Here is a 17,268-nt window from a genome sequence, read left to right on the forward strand (position 1 = left end):
TCTCGTGGTGTAATACAGGTTCCAGTGTGCTCCAAAATCTTTACCTTGAAGTTCAACCTGTGCAGACATGTGAATGATTTTTAAAGTTAATAATTTCATGTTAATACATCCCATGTCCCACCCATGGAGAAAATGAGGCTAGCATCTTTTAGGTTTACTTTTCTCACCTGGTATAAACTCAGTATTCACATCCACAAACACAGTTATCTCTATGCTATATCAGCTTTAAAGGTTCGGAATAAAGCTTTGTTTTGCAGATTGACCGTCTGACTCAGTAACCTCAGGCTGTTCACTAACACAGAAACTCATGACCTGATTCTTGTTTGGAAGAAATGGAGAGGGAGGAAAAAACCACACCATTAGCCCAATCCCATTACAGGGAATAGATCTACAAGGCAGGTAAAGGGAAATCACATGGGCAATAATTTTGGCCTATATGTGTTGCAAATAGGTGTATAAGCAGCCTGTCCGTTGCCTATCATCAGTTACCAGATGGCAAAAAAAGCAGCTAATACTGTACAGCAATTATGTCTGATCCTTTAAGGACTTGTTTGCACAATTGGTTATCCTCTACTAGCAATCCCTTAATTCCCGTCAATCTCTGATTTTTTGTTTGCATGTTCAAATGGATAGTCAGGACTTCGAATGAGGGACAGAAATTCTCTCAGCTTCTTAGCTGTTTCTTCTCAGGGTGTAACACTGTATATACAGCACATGGTGCTTGGGTTATTAAAGCCCAGGTTGCTGTGTACCTCCAGAGAGTTCGTACCATGTGAATGACTTCTTTCTGAATCCTTATTGCATCCACAAGCTATTTATTTATTTAATATCATACACACACACACACACCACATACATACATATTCAAAGGTCATTATGTTGGCCATGCAACAAAATACAAGAACACCCAAAATCCACAGAAAGGAGTTCACCTTTAATTTACATGTGTTATAATAAATCTTAACTGGTTTTATTTTGTACAATTCACTCTGAATGTCTTCATTTAAGAATTGATAGAATGGACTGATGCATGACCACACTGAACCCCATGTTCAACACATCCACTTGTCCAGGATAGTGGTCCCCTTGAGACCCAAGTACCAGATAAAAAGGATGAGGTGAGTGATAGGAGCCCAAGGGTTAGAAATGTGGGACCAACTTGGACAGGAGATCCATCGCATATATTTGGTATCAAGTGGTGGGATGAGTAGACCTATGTGCTAAAACAATGTCGGTGAGGAACCCTAATCTACAAAAGAGGGTCTTCAAAGCATCTGCTATATTAGTGGTTTTGATATTTGACACAGGTGTTTCCTCAAACTGGGTTGACTAGGAACGCCATTCCGTTATGTCTGTAATACATCAACCTAAGGTTCCCTGCATGATTTTAATTTCTTTGAAGTTACGGCTAAGTCTCCTGTGAAAGCACATGGAGACAGTATGGGGCCTAGGATCACATTATATTCGCCGTACTTAATGAGCCATTTTCTCTCCCCACACCCATCTCCCCACCTGCATCCACTATGCAAAGGCTCCGGTGCTCTGTCTGTCAAACTGAAAGATTAATGCTAGGTGGAAAGCACTCACAAGCAACCACACAAGCAAAAAAACCCGGTATGTCTGCAATGGAGAATGAGTGATGGGGCTTAATAAAGCTGAAGGCACTTTTACCTTGTGTGTGTTTCCCTTTTCTCTTCATCTAAATAATACGAGGAACTTCTATATTGATTATGGAAGTTTAGGAGGAACACTAGGATATTGCCCTTTGGCCCCTATGTAGCAGTTTTGGTGCAAGATACACTGAATGCATGAAAAATGGCAGCTTAGTGGACTGCAAAACTATGGTCCTACTGAGCTGTGAAGCTCATGAATCAAAGTTGGGGAATGAGTGATCCTACACATGTTGTTAGACTGCAGTTCCCATGATGCTTCACCAAGGGCTGTGCCGCTTAGAACTGACAGGATCTGTAGTCCAATAAGATATTTAAGGCCATGAGCTTAATGGCTAAATAAGCCAAGGTTTTTTAGTCACTGCACTGAATACTAGTGTACCCAATATATCTAAATCTTCATTCCATTCATTATCATTCCATCTAGTTTAGCTCACAAGACGGGGCCAGTAAAGTGCCTTTCCCAACAGCGCTAGCCTTCCATATCTTCCGACCACCATGTGTTTATGGAGCAACCACCACTCTATCATTCCCACCATTTAAACTAGGTATACCACCAACTTCCCAAATGAAAAATCAAAATGGCAGAGTTCCCTTCCTGCCACCATAAGATAGACAATCAAGGGACTGGATGGATGGTTGTTCTGAACAGGTTCACCGAGGGTCCTTCTCTTTTCTATTACAAGATCATCCTCAGTGGGAAAACCAAAATTAAATGGTATTGTTGCTCTCTGGGTTAGCATCAACTCAGTATAGCAAACTAACTAGTTGAAGGAGACCGATGATCACAGTGAGTGTAGGTTTTTGTTTCAGGAGCCTCCGTGGGACCTGAACTTCTCAACAAGACCTAATTGTTTTTAATCCAATTAACACTGACTCTTGTTTTCTTCTGCTCTACTGAACTGTGGACAGAAGAGGCCCATTCTCACAATTACTTTCTTGACAATAGGTCACCTTTATGTCTTCCTTCCCATGCAGTATTTTGTCATCCATTTATTTATGTATTACACTTCTAGATAGCTCAGTAACCAAAGTTCTCCGTATGGTCCTTTGGCTGATATGGGCAGTTACCAGGCTGTTGTGTTCCTTGAAGATTACAGATTGTATGACCTGTCCTTCTTTCTTGTATCTGTTGTGGTTTTTCCTTGAGGATTCTTTTTTTAAATGTTTTTGTGCTATGAATTAATATCAAAGATGTGGCATAATGGGACGACTTGGACTGACGGTTTGATGCTAGTAAAGCGCTTGAAACCTGTTGAGGTTGCAGGTCCCCCCCTCTCTGCCGATCTCACCCAATGGCACTTAAAATGGTGTCAAATTGCTTTATTTCTGCAGTAAAGATTAGACCCAAGTCTAATCACTGCATCATATTTTAATGCAACGAAGGATAGCCTCCTCCCTTTTGTGGTGCAATTGTAACTTTTGGTTGCTTTTATAGTTCCAGGGGTGTAACTTTACTAAATGGAAAGGGAAATTTCCCAGGGCTAGCTCATGCTGCAGCTTTATGCTCTACTTGAGATGTTGAGATGAGGAGGAGGTAGGAAGGAGAACAATGTGTTTTGAACCACAGGTTGCTGGCTTGCAGAATTCAGATGGTGAAAGTAATGAAAACGTAATGATCTACTTTTGAGGAATGGGGAGCAAAGAGTAACTTCTGAAAAATTATAACTGCAATATTAATGAACTAATTGGGCAGCTTGAATTGTTATCTGTAACTAATTACTTTAACAGGTAACTTCTCAAGGGCTGTGCATAATATCCCTTTCAGCATCATGGTCTAATAAGAGGATCCCCCCCGCCACACACATAATGACTCTCAACCTACAGATTACTACCTTGTTGTGTGTATGTATGGTCTAGTTCTCCTCTTGCCATTTCCACCCTGATGTAATCTTTCCTGAGAGTGGCAACCCTCGACAGATAACTGTTTGAGATATCTATTAATATTTCAACATGCTTTTAAGAAAATTTGGCCTTTTGTAGCTCAGGTCTCTGAGCAGACATATATAATAGTTAGTGATAGACGCATATATAAAGTGGCTGTTCCATTGATGCATTCTGTTGTTTAGAGTTACTTTTAAACATCCATTAAAGGAAGAAAAGGAAGAAACCCATTTATTTGTTTCACCGCCTGCAATGAATGAATCTGTTTACAGTCCCAATAAAAGGCTGCAATTAAAAGAAATGGGGATTATCAATACAACTCTGATGTGCGCCCATTGCTCTGCTCAGTACCTATCTCTCGCCCCTCGAATTTAGTAGAGAGCATCTGAACAAAAGATAATCCCATGGGCTTGATTTGTCGTACTGCTATCTCCTGAAAGGTGATAGGATTATTCATTAAAAGGAGAGCCATTTAACCTTTTTTAATTAATTTAGAGGAGGAGGGAAAGCGTCCCCCCATTTACCTGAGAGCCAGCGTCCTCCCTTCCCATCTTTCTTTTTCTGTACGGCTTCTTTGGTATAACACTTTCCAGCCATTTGCTTTGCATAAATGTAAAGTGATATGTGTCACGACTAAGAACTTTATATGACGAGTGTTATCATTCTTAGCCAAGAAATAAGATTTTATAGTCATACAAAAGAGAGCTTGCAGTATATTAATAGGAATCTATAAATTAATCTCGGTATAACACCTTGCGAACACTTTGAATTTTATAGAGAGACGGAGCTGAAGGCTTTGCCGGCTATTCTTCCTTTATTGTGTTCATTAAGGGAAAAACGGCACATCAGGACCAAATATTGGCACATCTAATAAAGCACTAGAGGGAATTAAGTGGGCAGTTGGTGCAGTATTGTTTTTCTCTAATCAGAAATATAGTTCTATGGTGTTTGATTAATCTTCCCTCCCCATCCCGATAAACCAATGAACTGGCTGTTAATAGCACTCAGAGCAGTGCATTTTAAGCCACTTACAAGATTAATTGAATTAATGTTTTAATTATTTGAAGCATTTTTGAATGATATCAGTGCCATCATAGCACTCGGTAGGCATCCAGCCTTAGGGAAATAGAAAGCCTCTCCACATTTATCACATTTGTTGGATGGGAAGGGGAGAAAGGGAGATAAGTTATGGATATCTCTAATCCACTTACCAAATGTTTTAAGGACTGCTGACAAGGGGTATAAATTTCAGGGAAAATTCCCCTGGATTATTGGGTTGAATGTCTGTTTCAGGCCAGGTTCCTCATTAATTGATGTGTCACCTTGTGGTCACGCGCACATTCTTCATGGCTTAAATTCTGCTCGCTGTGGTTGGGGCTCTGATCTGACAGGTTCATCGGGGTTAAGATCTATGGAACTTCAAGGGATACCACCTAAGGGCCCCATAAATGTGGTGGAATATGTCAGTTACAGATGCTCCTTTCAAACATTATACGACTACATGGAAGGGGAAAGATGGGGGAGTAACATTGCGTGTGTGCCTAATCTCCATGAATTCATTTTAAGAGCTGAGGAGAGTCTGCAGATCGAATGCTATGCATGATGGTTCTTGTTGAGGAAAATCCCTTCTGATCCAGTGAGAGACCTCTGTAGCTTCTAGCATGGATGCTTGGAGGTCAGGCAATTGAATCCCCACCCCTTCCCTTACATATGGTCATATAAAATAGCTAGTGGGCTGTTGTGTTCAGTGTGTGTGAGTCTGCAATGAGTATGGATGTATTTCTTCACTAAGGTGATATCTGCACAGGCCAAAATACTCCAGGAGCAGCTCATAGTATTCTGACCCTAAAGCTGCTCCAACATCCCCCTGTTACTCGGGTAATCCAGAGTGGCAGCCACCCAGCATTGGATGTTTTAAATGGATGTTTAAACATCCATATTGCTGGGCACCTTGTTCTGGCTTCAGAGTGGCATAGAAGGATGCACATGCAAACAGCTGCCCACCATCGCTCTGGATCTTCTGGGAAAATCCACAGCAAAAGGCAAGTTTTCAAAATTTGGTTTAAGGGAGGTATATCATGAGTTTGACGCCATGTTGGCCAAATGACAGTCTGCACTATAGTTGGGGACTGGGCCTTGCATCATCTGGATTGATATTCATGGGGATGGGGAAGAACGTGTTATTTGGCCTATGCTGACATGGTCCAGGTTTCTTCTCAAAGGGATAAATATACAGCAAAACATGTACTGTATGCATTTCTATGTGTGCGGGAGGAAGAGACCACAAGGGCTATCCAATCCAAGCTCCTAGTCATGTGTGCTAGCACGTTACTTTTCTGCATCAGTTCCATGAGCATCACCCAGGAATTCCACAGAATTATGTACCATCCCACCTCGGTTGCTTCATAGTTCCTTCATACACCCAGCAATCTTGAATAAGTTTCTAAATTATAATTATGGATCAATGCAGCTGCTTGAAATTTGAAATGTCAAATTATTAATCACCAGTTTTTACTTTCTCTTTGTTCTTTTAACGGGGGAGAGGGAATGGTGTTCTTGGAATACTGTGGCATATTAAAAGCGTCACACACACATACCAAGTATCAAATAGCAATGATGCAGTAGGAGAAGTAGGAGCCATTATCATTATTGTTAATATTCTTATGTCTAGCCTTCCTTTTTGTCAGAACTGGGAGTAAAAGCAATGTACAGGGTGTGTGTGTGTGTGCTGTTAACGAAGTAAATACACAATATGTCTGTTACGAGTCTTTACAAGTTGTCACAAATATTGTAAGATGCTGCTGCTTTACCGACTGAGCTGGAGATCTGCACCCATCTCTTGCCTGGAGATGAGCCCAGCCAGCAGATGATTTGGTGTCCTGGAAATAACCCATGAAAACTGGAAACACTGGATCAGGCCTGAGGATCTAGTAACTCTAAACCTCAGCGTGAACAGGAAAGCCTGGGACGGGATAGCCATTGATGCACTTGGCCCTACTAATCAAAGAGTCATTCTGCTTCAAACTAGTTAGTCTTGGCTCTGTTACAAAACTGACTGGGAACCAACACAAGGGCCATGTTTTATGCATGATGGTGGTTGATCACCTAGTCCTTCCTTTCCCACTCTCTTATCCTTGGCTTTCCACATAGAAAGACTCTTTATTCATCTGACCCAGGCCTCTGCTTCTCCTTTTTTGTTTTCACAGCATTCTCATTCATACTATTTTGGGAGCAGCAGGGACATGTGAGCACAAAGACACAAAAGAGAAGATGATTCTCACTCTCATTTGTGTCCACATCTGGCTTTAACGAAAGTCACAATCATTATGAGTAATTATTTCCTTTGTCTCCTTTTGCTGCTTCTTGCACTTGTGTGACATGTCTCTTGTTTAGAAGCTCATCATATCCTGTTTCTCTTGGGCTTAAGTACTGTCCTTCTCCTGCATCTCTGCCAACATTTCATAGAGGAACGCATACATCCCAACTGGGCAGAAGAAACTTTCGCAGGAGGGACACTTCAATTTATAGAAGGCAGATTCTGGATCCAACCCCATGACTTGCAACCTTCTCTCTCCATTCCATCATCTTGCTTTTTCTATCATTTTGTGGTGACCTCAAAAGCTGACCTTCCAGATGGACTAACAGAGATTGTACTCCATAACTAAAAAGCCAAGAACAAGCACTACATTGGTTTGCAGATATGTTTTTCTGAATTAAAAGTAACTAAGTAACTAATTGTAACTAGTCACTAAAAGTTTCCCATCAGCCAGGTTCACTCCCAGTATGTTTAAGTCCATCATAGGTCATAGGAAGCTACTTTATACTGGTTCTGGGTTTTGGTTTGTTTTTACTCTGCTCTCTGGTAGGTGAAAATCAGTTGGAGTTAGAGCCATGTCTCAGGTTCAGAGTCATCCTGAAACATTTTGCTGCCTAAGGCATTTTCACCACTTATGGAGTGAGAAATGCCAGGTGTCTAAGCTGGGTTCAGGAAAGAAAGAGACACTAAGGATCATATTGGAAACATACATTGGATAATAGACCACATTCCAGATTGATGGGTTCAATCAATAGCCTGAGCAGGACTATTAATGACAGGATGACCTGGAAGTCTCTCATTTATGGGGTCACCATAAGGCAAAGTGGACTTGAGGGCAGTTAACCACAACAACAAGAGAAGGAGGAAGACAACACCTGACCCCTTGTATTCTACTTATGGTGACTGGTCATATTGGCAACTGAATCTTATTTTGACATTGACAATTGGACAGGGTCTACTTGAGAGCACCAGCCTTAGACCTTAGAAGGTCATATACTCTGTCCTCCAGTATCTTTACTGTAAGTGCTGTTTGACAGAGCCTCGTAGGGTGTTGGGTTCTTCTTCTCTGGAGGTCTTTAAACAGAGGCTGGATGGGCTTAGGGAGTCCTGGTGGCACAGTGGTTAAATGCCTGTATTGCATAAGGTTGTGAGTTTGATCCCAGGGGCTCCAAGGTCCACTTAGCCTTGTATGCTTCCATATATTGATAAAATGAGTACCCAGATTGTTAGGGACAATTAGCTTACACATTGTAAACTGCATAAGGAGCAGGGTTGCCAATTTCCAGGGAATTCACCAGAATACTGGGAATTTAATTTTCTTTCCAGGGATTTTGAATGAATATTCCGGTAAATATTGGGGAATTCAGGGAATTTTGGATTTTGGTAAAACTTTCCGGGGAATATCTTTGAGGCTTGTTGGCCACACTGATAAGGAGTGCTTTGTTCACTGATAAGCAGTATAGAGATATAGTTGCTATTGGTATTGCTATTGCTATTGCACTCAAGGTTTTCGTTGTACATTTCTGCATGATGGGAAATTAAACTACATAGCCTTTGCAATTCCTTCCAACTTATAAGATTCTATGATTCTACAACTGGCAGCGACAGTCCAAGGTCTTTTCCATCACCGAACCATGGTCCCTTGAACTGAAGATGCAAGAGATTGAATCAGAAACTGTGTACTTACAAAGCAGGTGGGGCCCAATAACAAAACCACACTCAAACTTGTATGTGTCTAAGATGGCAGGAATTATATATTTGCTTCCTTACGGTTTTGCCCCCAGTTTCTAAATTTGCTGGACCTCTGTGCCAAAGGTAAAAGGGAGAGTCATTCTGAAGCCTTTTGAATCCTTCATTTTCACAGTGGGGTCCCAGACATTTCTTCCTTATGGATGGATGGCTCTGCAATTGCAACCCATTGGGAAAATTGAATCTTCAATGAGACTCCAATTCATCCATCTGCCTGTGTGCCTTGATGTCAAATGTTAGTGCAATACAAAGCATTTTCAGTCTTGCAAGGCTGCTGGTTCCAGCCCTCATGAGCTTCCACTACCTCCAAAACAGCTTATAATGTTACATATATAGACCCTGTTTATCTTTCCCAGGGTTGGAAAGAGGCAGGATACCAGTAAAGCATAAATAAATAAATAAATCTAAGTATGTTTTTACTCAAGCACCCACACATACATCATGGAACTTTCTCATTTAAGAAAATGTAAGTGTGTGGGATGAATCTGAGCTGGAATAATGTGAGCTTTCACCCACATTCCTTTACAACTCATAGAGATAAAATAGAGAGACTGTCCAGATACACATTTCTATCTGAGACCTAAGAAGCCAATGTTTTGTTTTTTATGCCAGGAATCTTAGCTCCACAGTATTTATTACCCTTCTCAGCCCCTATTTGCAATCCTTTGTGTGTTCACCTAAAATTATGCTCATGATAAAATTCATCCGTTTTTGGAAAACTGTTTACTCATAAGTGCAGTCAAAGAGGGATCAATATATTTGGGGAAGGATGGAGAACCGCTAGAAAAAATACCATTTTGTTTGTAAAGGTGACACAGTCCTTTTGCGCTTGTGATTCCAATTCATTGTGTAGCATCCCTGACAAAGAGTGACAGCTCTTAGAAAGGTGTAATGTTCCCAAGCCAATTGCTGGCACAGCTCAATGAGATAAAGATCAGTAATTCGATGGAAGCGAAGAGGGCTAAATGCTAGAGGTTAATCTCCTATGTTCTTATTACTAACCAAACTTCCAGCACCTTATTCTAACAGTATCAGATCTCCATACAAAAAGAAAAAAGGGAGATGGGTAAAATTTTGCAAGTCTTCGCCTCTTTGTTTACTTCAATGCCTTTTCTAGATGCTTTTCCATTTTCTAATTGCTATATCTTTAATTGGCAATGGATTAGGCTATATCCGGTCAGGGATCCGGATGTATTAAATGTTTATTTCATTTTCTCTCTATGCTGGTAATTTAAGCTTAAGATACACTTGTGCAGCTCTAACTAAGGTGTCAATGGAGTCTCTGTTACAGGAACTGATACCAAAAAATGCACTAAATGGTTGTCAAAATTTAGGTCCCAAGTTGGTAACCTTGTAGCTGCTTTTCTTTCAGAAACTCTAATGGCAGTTTTCTTTCCATACTGTTTCTTTCCTTAGAGGGTTATGAAAAGCATCTTGTGACTTCCAAGGTCTACAGTTCTTTTAAAATGGAAAAAAAAAGGAAGACAGGAAGAGAGGAAGAATATTAAAAAGAAAAAGAGATTGGCCCCATATAGACAGGCCAAAATAAAGCTGCTTCGGGTCACTTTGGAGGTATGCTGCTTAAATGATGCATGTGTCCTAAGAGGCCAGAAGCCACACCAAAGCCACACTCCAGTCCTAAGGACTGCAGTGTGGCTTTGGCATGGCTTCCAGACTCTTAGGATGCATGCATCATTTAAACAGCATACCTCCAAAGTGACCCGAAACAGCTTTATTTTGGCCTGTCTGTATGGGGCCATAGTTAATTTTCTTACAGTAGAATGACAACTTAAAAAGAAAAAAAGCAGTCATTTCCCAAGATTTTTCCAAGACTTTCTCCAGTGTTTGTGTGAGAGAGGGAATACTAAAATTCATTCCCTTCAAACGTGAAATCCTCAAAGAATTATATCCTTATGGCTAAGGCAGAGGTTTTTAATATCATTTCTTCCAAATATAAAGTCTTGACAATCTTAGGGATTTGAGCATGGCATCTTCTGCACTGGAAAACATATGCTCTCCCTTGATCTCTGGCTTCTTGGAAAGTGTGGTGTTACACTGTCTCGGTTAATGTTTTGCACAAGAGCAGTAGCCCTATTTTCTACCTATTTTGGGTCAAGCGCCGATAAGAGTCCTCTCTGCTTCTCAGTGGTTAAAAGCCTCCATTCTTTCACAGCCTAGTGGGACCCTCTTGGACAGCATACAAAGTCACACAAAGACCAGAAAACCCTCAGAGCAATGCCTGCTTGACACCACATGAGGGATGTGAATTGTCAATTTGTTGACAGTCTCATGTTGCCACAACCAGTGATTTGGAAGGCACTCAGATCAGTCTGTCTCTGAGCTTCCTTGCATTACAGCTTCTACATGCCCAGAGAAGTCCGACGCAATCGGCGACATCTCTGCTTTTTAAGAGATATATGCACGCAACATTGTTGGGGCTTGAAGCATTGGGGGGAAGCATGAAGAAATATGAACGATGAAGTAAGAGGCCAGTTCTCTCTCCCGTTTCCTGTTTTGTTGCCCAGATTAGATAAGCCCTCTCACGTGGAGGTGAACTAGATGTTGCCAATGAAACCTAAGGTTCCCAAATCTCATGGAAAAGATGGGGGTATGTGCAGAGGAGAGGTGCTTCAAACCTTCCCCACCCACTGATTCTTCCCTGCATGTTATCACCACGATTTTAAACAGTTCCCCAAGAAGGTATATGTCCCCAAGTTGGGTTCTAAAGTGGAAAGTGAATGCAAATACTCATTAGAAGCAACTTGGGGGAATCTTGACAGGGTGGAATGGTCTAACATATGATGGTTTGTAACCCTCATCACCAGTCAGCAGCCTCCCACCCCCCAAACAAACAGGTATTTGTGACTTTCCAAACAATCTGACATTCAGGGTTCCCTACCTTGAAAACTGGGGCTGGGGGAGGAGGAATAAACCCTTTAAATAACCTCTTGGTTAGTTGCTGTCACCCAGCCACTTTCTAGCCCCATTCTGTGACAGTAGCAGACTGAAGTAATATTATAAAAATGTGTATACTTGTCAGTAAATTAGCAGGAAAGAAGACTAGGTGCCAACAGGGATCATGAGTAAAACAGAAATGGTTCATGTGGTTTGGACAGCGCATGTACCTATGTGTATGTCTGTGCTGAAAGACACTTGCAAGGACAAACACTCTGAGTCACCCCAATTCAAGGCTGTCTATACTTCTCCGACATTGGTGCTGCTTCTCTTTTTCTTGAATTTTCAACATTTGTAGGATTGTAGCGTTGTGAGCTATTCAACCTTCTCTCTCAGAGAGCTCTGGTGTCACAACAAACTGCAAATAGCAGGTTTCCAAAGGATGACGCCATGATAGTTAAAGGGACTGCCCTTGTCTTAGCCTGCATAGGTAAGAGTGTGGGATGATGTGTTCACTGCCATATAGAGGACCTCAAGTTGCCCTGCGCTGGTTAATAATATATAAAAAAGATAGATATATTTTTATAGTGTTGTGTTTGTTCAGAAGCATAGTTATGTTCAGTTGGACTTAGTTTCACATAACTCTGGATCAGATTGAAGCCTGTGTAATTTTATCAAATATATTGATAAAGTAAGAATGTACATAGCAAATCACTTGAAATAAACACGTACAGTATATAGGATGAATCTCTGAAACAGGTTTGGCAGAAAATTCAAAGAATAGTAAATGCAGCTATTAGTAATCTAATTAATTTATGACATTTCCCTGGTAGAATTGGGCATAGTTTAACTCACAGATTTACTTCTTGTTGGAGTTAATTAGAGGTCATCTTGCCTTCTCTCATCTTCTGATTCATATTGACTTTTGTCTTTGTCTTTCCAAACAATCAGATTTCAGAAGTGATTCTGTAGGCAAGAAGCTGTGAAATGTTGGAATAGATGTGTTCTTTTGTAATGCAGCCACCTTCCGAATCAGCATTGAGAAATTTCTAGGAATCTGCCTCCTTAACTACTAATCTGTACTTTCATTCATACAAACATCATTTGGGAAGACAAGACTGACTCGGCATTCAACCCTTGGCAAACAAGCCATCTTAAACAGTGCTGAAAAATTATCTTGTGAGAAAAATAATCTTATCAAGGAAAGGGGAGTGAGTTTGTTTTGGACAGCCAAATTTAGCAGGAGGTTCTTCTGGGTTCCCCCTCCCTCCTTTTTTCATGTAATAACTTGAAAGATCTGGCATTCATAAACAGAAGCTGCTTTAAACACAGGCTGTAAGTTGGGTAACTGTGAAACTGGTTGGATGCATGCCAAAGACTGATGAGAACCAGGGACTTGTCCTGAATTCCTAACATGTGGCCAGATCCCTTCATGATCCAGTTAAACTAAAACAGCCCATTTCAGCCAGTCAGCAAGCCTGTACCTGTTCATGGCCAGAATCCTCTGCATGTCTTATGCATGCCAAGTTATCCTACATGAATGTTTCAATGTTTTGTCCAATGCAAAATGGCCTTATTCAGTTGTGGAAGTGGAATTTTGCAAGCTAAGCACATGAACTGTACGTTATACATGGATAGACAGTACACATGGATATGACGTACATCTTGTGCATGGTTGTGCTTTGTTTATTTCACATGCAATTGGTCTTGCAAATCATTAATAAAATGGCATTTCACAACCATTCATTAAGTCATAGAATCATATAATCATAGAGTTGAAAGGGGCCTCATGGGCCATTGACTCCAGTCCCTGGCTTGGTACAGGTTTTCTAGCTAAAGCATCCCTAGGCAGTAACTGTCCAGCCTCTTTTTTAAAAAAGACATTCAGAGAAAGAGATCCCACCATCTTCAGGGGTTGGGATTCCCTTCCTCCCTCACAGCACTCTGAGCCTCCACATGTGACCCAAGACTTCTCAGTCCTGAAAATAAAAAATTAAAAACCCTGCTGATTAATGCCTTTTAAACTGTATGAATTTGTGTGAATAGTACAGAAAATCCAGTTCTGCACCACAATACAACAGTAAAAAAAACAACCCCTGCTCATTTTAAAAAACGGAGCAGTAATGCCATCTTGCAACGGCGCAAAATGGATTAGCACCCTAAAAACCAGGTTTTCTCACGGTTTCTGTTTTATGCTTCGGGTTATTATATATCTTATAGTGCAATTCAGTCCCAGATTTCCAATTTCCATCTCCCCCCCCCCCCCGCAAAGCCAACAAAAACCACCCCTCCCAACCGTACTTTCGAACACAAATACTCCTCTTATACAAACGGGAGGTCCCCCCTTTTATACTTGGTTTCCAAATACAGTCAGTGGCATAGCAAAGTCTACACATATCGCAACTTATATTTAGTTGCAAACACATGCTGGATTATCTACTTTAGAAAGAAAACCAGTCCCATTGTAAATTCCACCCTCTTTTTTAACATCGCAACAGTGAACAATTTAGTGCATCGTTTCTGTTTTTATAAAAAGGAAAAACAAACCCTATATTCTAGACAGACCTAACCCTTTCGAACTCATTGAAAACATTCCTTATCGTAGCAACATTTGAACATGGCTAACAGACAACCCAAAAGTTTAGAATTAAATTATATACCAAGGAACCCATATCGCATTGCACATCGACAACAACAAAATGCAAATAAAGGGGGGGGGGGGAAAATAAGGAAATGGGGGGCGATCATTCCAAAATAAACTTTTTTGACTGCTTTACGCAACATCATCATCTTCACTCCATCAAGTGGAAGTATTCTTATTTTAATATTCATATTAAAGCAATGTTTCACAACTTCTTCCCATAGTTCTTTATGATTTTTTTTTTTTTGTGTTGTGTGTTTTTTCTTTCTTTTTGGCCATGTAATCGCAATCCGTTCTGGCCTTTGTAGGTATGTGTTTTGTTTTTGTTTCTCAATTATATATATTGTATAAAAAAGTGAGGTGTTTACATGCCTTACAAAGAGTCTGAAGTTCAGAGCGACTCAAAGCAGTTGTCCAGAGCGGATGCAAACTCTTTGTTGCACTTTTTTGCTTCGGTTCAAAAGTGTCACACAACACAACTTTGAAAAGGACGACGGTCATGCCATTACAGTCTCCCCAGTCCATATCCAAGCAAAAGGAAAATATATACGATATTTATATATATTACAGTTATATATATATATATACACCATACTGTCCCGCATGCGGGCTATTATCAATATAATGTCTCTTTTTTTGTCTTTTCTTTCTTCCCCGTAGTCTTTTTTTTAAAAAAATTATTATTATTTCGAACACGACAAGAGTTCATTGACGCTAGACGAAGTGGCAAGCAAAAATGATGGATGAGATGAGGATGGGAGTCTAAGGGCAGGCCCAAAGTTACACCTGTGGCAACCTATGAGGCCCTCATCGCTCCGAGCATGAAGACATGGGAACGTTGATGGAGGAGTCATTCAAGGTACGTTGATCTACGTTTTGCAACAACAGATGGAATTCAGCAAAGGAGCCATCTTACTATATGCTTTTATTCTCTGTTATTATTTTTTCCCTCCCCAAGTTCAAAACTCCCAGGAAGAGCTGAGGATGGCCCCCAAAGTAACAAATTTTGGTTTGGTTTTTGGACACAGCGGACTCAAAATCTACAAGATGGAGGGAGGATGACACTTCATGAACTGAAGAATCTCATCATCATCACCATCGTCATCATCGCAATGTGGATGGCAGGGTGCAGAGCTGAGCAAAAATGGGACTTCCAAAATGAAAGTCTATGCATATGTGTGTGTGTGTCTATCTATATATATATATATCAGACACAACACACAAGTGCACACCCATGAGCAAAAAAAATAAAGGCCTGGTTTGGTGGGTGAAAAACCCAAAATATGACAATAGACAGAAAAGGATAAATATGACTCTCATTAAAGTCCATTTAAATTGGACTGCAGAATAACCCGGTTTGAAATGCTTTTAAACTGCCCTGGCTCAATGCTATGCAGTCTGGGAATTGTAAGTGTGCATTGTTAGCACACAATTTTAGGTTCCAAAACACACTGCGGCTAACCCAGTTTGAGAGCACTTCAGCTGCTCTGGCGCCAGTGCTAGGATTCTGGGATGCTCAATGAGAGGGAATTCTGGGAACAAAACTACAATGCCTAGATCCCTAGCATCGAGCCAGGGCAGTTCAAGCAGTGTCAAACCAGCCATCCCTGCAGTGTGGGCACCTTAGAGTTGGGAGAGAGTCCCCTCTCCTCTCCAAGGGTCATGCAGGTCCAACCTTTTCCTGCCATGCAAGAACTCCCTCTCAAAAGCCTCTCGTTTCCAAAAAACAAAGGAGGAGACTCCCCCCCTGTCTTGTGTGTGTGTTGTGGTTGTGTGGTTGTGTGTGGAAGCCCCCCCCCCCAAGGAATTCTCTAGCATTGGAGCCAGGGCAGTTCAAAGCAGTGTCAGACTGAATTACCCCTGCGTGTGTGGATGCAGCCCTAGATTGGAAGGGTCATGCAGGCCACTACCTTTCCTGCCATGCAGGAAATCCCATTCCAAAGTGGCCCAAACCAAACAAAGGGGGAAATCTCCCTTACAGTCCTCTTCTGTGTGTCTGTAGAAAAAAAAAAAAAACAGGCCCCTTGTTTCCAAACCAGGGGGAGTCTCCGTCCACACCCCTGTGTGTTGTTGTTGTTGTTGTGCAGTGAGAAAGGTTGTGTGGAAACCCCTCAGGCTGACTCTTTCCAAGCCCGTGTTGTGTTGTGTTGTGTAATGGGGAGGGGATGGTGGAAGCCCCAGGACAGTTCAAAGCCACCTCAAACTGGACTATCCCTGCAGTGTGTAGGTGCAGCCCTGTGTATGGATGCATCTCTCCCTTCTCTCTCTCTCGCGGGCCATGCAGCCCACCCACTTTCCCTGACATGCAGGACTCCCTCTCCACGTGTCCGAAACCAGAAAAGGAGGTCTGCTTTTGTGTTGTGTTGTGCAGTTCCAAGCGCCTCAGAACAGTGTGTGGGGACAGCCCCGGGTCCCCCTTTCTCTCTCCAAGAGCCATGCGCCCCAACCACCTTTCCCCTACCATGCAGGAACTCCCTCTCCAAAGTGTCCAAAAACCAAAAAAGAAGGAATCTCCCCCAACCACACCACCACTGTGTGTGTTGTGTTGTGTTGTGCGTTATGTGCTGTGTTATGGGAAGGGAGGGGGATGGAAGCCCCAGGGCAGTTCCAAGCAGCCTCAGACCAGTGACCCCTGCAATGTGTGGGCTCATCCCAGTGTGTGGATACAAGCCAAGAGTCATGCAGCCCAACCCCTTTTCTCCCTGCCGTGCAGGAACTTCCTCTCCAAAGTGTCCAAAAACCAAAAGAGGAGGAATCTTCCCCCTGGGCTTGACATGAGTTTGTGGTGTAGAGGTGCGATGCTTTGGGCATCCCTAAAGCTGGAAGGGTCCAAGGGTCATGCAGCCCTGCCACCTTTCCCCTTGCTGACCTGCAGGAACTCCCTCTCCAAAGTGTCCAAAAACCAAAAGAGGAGGAATCTTCCTCCTGGGGCTTGATCATGAGTTTGTGGGGCAGAGGTGCAATGCTTTGGGCATCCCTAAGCTGGAAGGGTCCAAGGGTCATGCAGCCCTGCCACCTTTTCCCCTTGCTGGCCGTGCAGGAACTCCTCTCCAAAGTGTCCAAAAACCAAAAGGTGTCCCTAACCCATCCCAGCCCAAGTCCTGGGTTGCGAG

The 17,268-nt window shown here is 41.9% G+C and overlaps 1 protein-coding gene across 3 annotated transcripts in view; it reads right to left on the minus strand.

Moving 5' to 3' along the window:
- Positions 1 to 14,886: 14,886 nt before the first annotated feature.
- The window catches only part of LOC121914699 (transcription factor Maf-like), a 5,110-nt gene continuing 2,728 nt past the window's right edge, over positions 14,887 to 17,268 (minus strand). Inside the window, exons 2-3 of one of the 3 annotated variants that reach the window (XR_006100564.1) lie at positions 17,172 to 17,263; positions 16,509 to 17,008 (exon numbers count right to left, since the gene is read on the minus strand). Coding sequence is in view for 1 of the 3 variants with exons in the window: in XM_042438330.1 (XP_042294264.1) it covers positions 15,006 to 15,024 (19 nt within the window). In the remaining 2 variants the exon portion in view is untranslated. Of the gene's footprint in view, positions 15,025 to 16,508; positions 17,264 to 17,268 lie in introns of those variants that run through there. The other 2 variants (XM_042438330.1, XR_006100563.1) reach the window with 2 other exon arrangements.

The sequence above is a fragment of the Sceloporus undulatus genome, chromosome 8 (genome assembly GCF_019175285.1).
Source record: "Sceloporus undulatus isolate JIND9_A2432 ecotype Alabama chromosome 8, SceUnd_v1.1, whole genome shotgun sequence".
Lineage (NCBI taxonomy): Eukaryota > Metazoa > Chordata > Lepidosauria > Squamata > Phrynosomatidae > Sceloporus > Sceloporus undulatus.